General features: G+C 40.5%; 1 protein-coding gene across 1 annotated transcript in view; it reads left to right on the top strand.

Annotated features, from left to right (window-relative positions):
* Nucleotides 1-2,429: 2,429 nt before the first annotated feature.
* Nucleotides 2,430-6,386, top strand: part of LOC135964649 (SH3 domain and tetratricopeptide repeat-containing protein 1-like) — a 61,236-nt gene continuing 57,279 nt past the window's right edge. Inside the window, exon 1 of the mRNA XM_065518849.2 lies at nucleotides 2,430-2,459. Coding sequence (XP_065374921.2) covers nucleotides 2,430-2,459 — 30 coding nt within the window. The remainder of the gene's footprint in view (nucleotides 2,460-6,386) is intronic.

Raw genomic sequence — 6,386 nt, 5'->3', positions numbered from 1 at the left:
TTATTCTAACTGGTGGGATTCGGGGATTTCCATTTTGATAAGAACATAGGTGAGTCGCACACACTTACTTTCAGTGCTCATTGGTCAGGAAACCTATGTCCTCTATCGGATACTGCAGAGCGATGCGTTTTGGAGAATTTAGGCAAGATAATATTATTTTCAGAATTAAAGGAAGACAACCTGTTTTATGTACAGCACTTCCTCATAATATCACAGGGGATACCATATTTAAACTTTGGGGTATCCCCAGGTATAATTCATATTTGAGCCACATGTGAATTTCAGACACGGAGGCTGCCGAACTTTGGTGGCTTTCAACAGATGTGGAAGTTAATTCACAACCCACTTTGTGGAGGCATAAAATTCAATGAGCACTCATTTAGCAATTTATTTTAATACTATTTTTGTAAACTTTGCATTTCCAATTAGGTGAAATTTTAAACCTGTTTCAGTTCTTATACACTTTTTTTTTTTTTCCCCTGAGACGGAGTCTTGCCCTGTCACCCAGGCTGGAGTGCAGTGGCATGGTCTTGACTCACTTCAACCTCCACCTCCCAGGTTCAAGCAATTCTCCTGCATCAGCCTCCCAAGTGGCTGGGATTACAGGTGCCCACCACCATGCCCGGCTAATTTTTGTAGTTTTAGTAGAGATGTGGCTTCCCCATGTTGGTCAGGCTGGTCTTGAACCCCTGATCTTGTGATCTGCCTACCTCGGCCTCCCAGAGTGCTCGGATTACAGGCCTGAGCCACCGTGCCTGGCCTCTTCACTCTTTTTAGGCAGAGGGGAGTAAGGGTTGCTTTAAGTTAGGAGGGACTCCCGTGTACCCAACCCATTTGTGTAAATTTCTTCCTTCAGAGTTCTTCAAATCAGCATCACCATTGTTAAAGGCCTTCCACATGGTAATAATTGTGCTACAGGGTTTTACGCACATGAAGTTTATGTTTGGCTGAATGAACCTCCTTGCTGTGGCACAAGGGGGGCATAGGCGTTTTCACCAATTATGAAGTGGGTTCACTGTGCAATGGCTACCAACTTTTCTGAGTACAATGAGACCAAACACATTCATACATAAATTCCATGAAGTGAATTTATTACTTACAAATAGCAAACAAAAGACAACAGAAGCCTAGGATTCAGTATGAACCGCTACCACAAGATCAGGAAGGCTACCCAGAGCAGATGGATGGAGTTTTGATGTAAACACTTCACTTGCACTACAACTGAGGGACCCCAGAAAGCAGCCCACCTTGGGTTTTCTCCAATGATGTGGTTTGCTGGACACAAGCATTAAAGGCCATTCTGTTTTGAGCAGGGACTATAACAGAGCCTGGGCTGTTCTGACCAATGTCACCTGATTATCAGGATATTGCCTTCCCAGCATATCATACAGTTATCTTGAGAACTACCAGTAAGAAAGGGAGGAAAATAGCCCTGCACCCTTAAAACTGAAGGATCAGGATATTTGTTGTGACAGAGGCACAGACAGTAGCGACAGAGTATTCTTGTGAGCCATCCACTAGTTATCTTGACTGGAGCATGGCACCTAACTGCCTTTCTCTTTCCTTTCAATGGAAACTGTTTCAGAATATTTTGAATATTTTGAGTTTCTACATCTACAGAGTTGAGGCACATGATTGCTGGCAGTGTAGACTCTCTGCATGGTTACAGGAAAGAGTTCAGGAGCCCATCAAGCCACATTGGAGGAGACCACCTAATCCTCCAGAGACTGTCATTCCATCTTCCTGGAGTTAGCTCCACATGCAGTAAGGCCATTATGTCTAAGGCCGGCAAGACTTGCCGTCCGAAGATTCGACTTTTGGCATGCTGATAAGCAGCAGTGATAAGAAAAACCCACACACTCGCTAGGAATTTTTCAATGAAAGCAGCTGAGACTCTTCTTCATATGCTTTGATAGGGGCTAATATCAAACTCTTTCTTCCCATTTTCTTTATTCATCCGTGACTGAACCATGAGGCACCATAGATGTACACCTCATCAGGAGGGTGTAGGGGACAGTGGCAAGGGGAGCAGCAGCACAAGAAACAAACAAGGCCACTACTTCTGCCTACATAAAAACTATTGTCTTGGAGTATATAATAATTAATAATGTTCACATGGCTGCCCTAAGCATACAGAGATGGTGAACAGAGTAGATGCAGGGACTACAGAGATACAGCCTGATCCTTGCTAATTAGGACTTAAGTGTTGGCTTATGTGCTGCGCTTTTGTGCATTAATAAACCAGGGCCTCAAAACTGCCTGCTAAGCACAGGCCAAATGTCATGCTGGGTGCAAGTAAACATTCATGTCTAGGAGATGAGAGCAGTTTAGTGTGGGAGAAGATGACAACACCTGAAGACCACAAAACACTGTGCAGACCAAAGGGAAGGCCCATCATCAGCTCACGGTTCTGACTCAGGTGATTGCTGATGTGTTACGGAACCGTCAGCCGACAGCAGGTAGGTCAAGTTGAGCAGGTGTCCTTCATGAGGGCTGGTCCGTTCCATTTGTGTTGCCAATTGTTTCAACAGCGTCTCACGCACCCCACTGGTGAGGAAGGAATGAGCACCCTACGTTTACTGGCACCGTTAAACACATAACATCTATTACTAAACAGATAAGCCAGACATCAGTTATTAATTACTTATAGGAGGATGGTGTAAGCTCCCACAGGCCCAAACAGGGATTAACTTGGGAGCAGAGAGTGGTATAGCAGTGGTATAGCATTAAAAAAGTGAGGATGTTCTTTTTTTTTTTTTTTTTTTTTTGAGACAGAATCTCTCTCTGTCACCCTTGCTGGAGTGCAGTGGTGTGATCTTGGCTCACTGCAATCTCCGTCTTCCGGGTTCACACCATTCTCCTGCCTCAGCCTCTCTAGAAGCCGGGACTACAGGCACCCACCACCACACACGGCTAAATTTTTGTATTTTTAGTAGAGATGGGGTTTCACCGTGTTAGCCAGGATGGTCTCAATCTCCCGACCTCATGATTCACCGGCCTCGGCCTCCCTAAGTGCTGGGATTACAGGCGTGATCCACCCACGCGGCCGAGGATGTTCCTTGTTCCTACAGGAGTATGTGATTGGTTTGTCTATTGGCTGATAGGGAACTGAATCATGTGACACTGACTGGTAAGACTGTAATACTCTAAAATACAGTATATAAACTATCATATCATAATGGTGCAATACTATCTACTACAATAAGAAAGGCATTGATGAAAAGCCCAACGCTATCATATGTGACTGAGAGATTGAATGCTTCCTCCCTCAGATTGGTTACAACATATTGTCCTATCACAGTCCTCTCTCCTTCATTCAAAGTGAATGACCCAAATAATAGACAGAAATAATAAAGAATAAAGGGCAACACATACAAAGAACTCACGAGATGATACTCTATAGTAAAATTTATGTACTTAGGAATTAATACCAACTCATTATTAGCAAAAAATAAACATCTTTACATCAAGAGTAGTTTTTCCTTTAATAAAGAAAGGTGGAATGTGTATAATGAACAAGGGATAATCAAAATTTGCCAAATGAGGCTAGTAAGACAATCCCAACAATTCACAATCATTATTCACTGGTCCGTTAATCACAGGACAATACATAAAAGCGAAACTTACCCGACCGGGTGCAGTGGCTCATGTCTGTAATCCCAGCACATTGGGAGGCTGAGGTGGGCAAATCATGAGGCCAGGAGTTCAAGACCAGCCTAGCCAACATGGTGAAACCCTGTCTCTACTAAAAATACAAAGAATTAGCTGGATGTAGTGGCAGGCACCTGTAGTCCCAGCTACTACAGAGGCTGAGGCAGGAGAATGACTTAAACCCAGGAGGCGGAGGTTGCAGTGAGCCGAGATTGCACCACTACACTCCACCTCGGCAACACAGTGAGACTCCATCTCAAAAAAAGGTAATAATGAAATAAAAAAAAATTAAACTTACCTACATATTAGAAAAACATTAAAATTCAACCATGAATCCAGCACATTATCAAATGAATAGACAAAAATTCTACCAATAAACTTAATATCATTATCTATGAAACTCAAGTACTACTGCTTAAAGAGCATTTACAGAACTCTCACCTCAAGGTTTCCCTGCAAAACAAGGTGAATTGCATACTCATGACTCCTTAAGAATGAGCCACTGATAAAAACAATATACTTGTAACTTGTGTAACATACATTTTTTCAAGCACTGCACCGTAATTAATTTGCATCAGGCTTTCCAAATTAGAAAAGCTTCACTTATAGAACTTCTTTCCTGTGGGAGTTTTCACATGACTTTTCAAGTAAATGTGAAAACTGAAAATATTCTTGCAGTTTCTAAACTATTAGAGTTTTAATCCTGTGTACGTTCTTGTATTTACAAGGCCCAGGGAGCTACAGTGTGCATTTTCATATGTCCTTGAGTGGGTATGAGAGAAATGAAATATTCCCACTTTCTAAAAAAAATAAATTTCAAGTGACTCTTATTTGTTTTGATTGCTTGTTTTTAAGTTCATGACTTGATAAGATTCCTTCAGAGGACTTTATTTCCTCTTCTCAGTACAAATTATCTATATCTTTCCCAGGTTTTTCAAAGTGATCTTCAATATTCTGGTCTTTCCATTTGTTTCCTAAAATGCAGACCCACAAAATTATCATGAATTATTACAAACTACAGAAACATTACTAGATTTAATGTTCTTTGTACACAGTGCCCATGCCTGATTTATTCACCAAATCATTCCCTTGCCACATTGCAAATCACAAATAGCACTGATGATAGGGAAATACTTCTGTAATTAAGTGAAATGAGTTGTCATTCTCACCTACAGAAGCCAGGTTCCTGCAGGTTTCCTGCATCACTTCTCTGTAGAGATTCTTCTGAGAAGAATCTAGCAAAACCCATTCCTCCTGGGTAAAGTTCACAGCCACATCCTCAAAAGCCATGGAGTCCTAGAACATTCCACACATGTGGATAGAAGGATGGGTGAGACTGACTGCACTGGGAATCTATACTCAATCCATAAGCTGTTTACATGATTCTAAAATTTCCAAGCATTTTTTCTGTGACTTGATTGTCACAACTCTTACTCTGTTCACACATACTCCCTCCCACACAGCAGTACTAATGCTGGAATTGAACTATTCAGAAAGGCAACAGCAAAGTAGAAACACCCATCTCATTAGAGAATCCAGGGAGTAAGATGTGCTGCTAGGAGTTACCTTTTAACTTCACTTTGTGCATTTTTAGTATCTGTCATAATAAAGTCCTACCTGATGTGCATAAGGGAGTTAATATTATCAGTCCTGAGACTACTTATTCTTAAAAATGCCTGCTCACAAAGTTCCACCTTTGTTTGTAATAGTAACTTACATTTTGAAAGGGATTCCACCAACCCAAGTAATAAGAATGACTCACTGCATCTAAATGGCTTATGCAATATATTTACCAAAAGTTTTTCTGCCGAAGGTCTATTATTTTCACTGCAGTGGTGCTTAGGGAACCAGACACCGAAACACAGTCTGAACACTAAGTGTTCAATGAGTTTCCCTGGTAGACAATATTTTACATGTGCTGTCACTTGTTAACTGGGGAGTTGAGCCCATTCAATGTGATTATACCAAGAGAAAGTAGGCTTACTAAATTTAATTGAGTAGTAAACAAAACCAATAATTGATATTTAACAATACTAATACAACAATTTTTAAAATTTCTATTGCACAATGTCAAGGCAGAAAGGAATAAGAGGAAATACGACACGTGTTTTTTAAAATGACATTAATGTCACCATTTCCAGATGCTATTCCTATGAAATCACATAAATTCCCCAATCAGGCTTTTTTTAGGAAGGAAAAACTACTTTTTCATGCGTAGTAAAAATGACAAATGTCTAATGCTTTTTAGTCATCTAAAAAAAGAGTGATGACTTGTCTAACATACTTCTAAGATTTTCAAACGACAATACTCAGGACAGCACAGTATTAGCAGAGAGACGAGCAAGCAGACCAAGGGGAAGAAAAGTCGTAATGACCCAGCATTTATATGGAAAGTTGATGAATGATAGAGTAGGCACTGTAGAATAGAAAAAGAAATCACATGCACTTTAAAATATGAGGCAAACCAGGCTGGCATCTACTTGGGAAAATGCATTGCATTCTTCTCCATTCCATGATCCATAATCAACTTATTATATATTCAAATATGAAAGATAAAACCAGAACACTTTCAGAAGTCACAGGAAGATTTTTTTTATGAAGGATTAGGCAGAATTTCTTTTATGTAAGAAAACAGTGATAAAGGAACAGACAAACTCAAACATATTAAAATTTAGAGAATAAAAGGAAAATAGAGTGGGCCGGGCATGGTGGCTCACGCCTGTAATCCCAGCACC

The sequence above is a fragment of the Macaca fascicularis genome, chromosome 8, assembly GCF_037993035.2.
Source record: "Macaca fascicularis isolate 582-1 chromosome 8, T2T-MFA8v1.1".
NCBI classification, from domain to species: Eukaryota; Metazoa; Chordata; class Mammalia; order Primates; family Cercopithecidae; genus Macaca; species Macaca fascicularis.
Note: the sequence above shows the minus strand (reverse complement) of the source record. Positions and strands in the feature narration are given on the sequence as shown.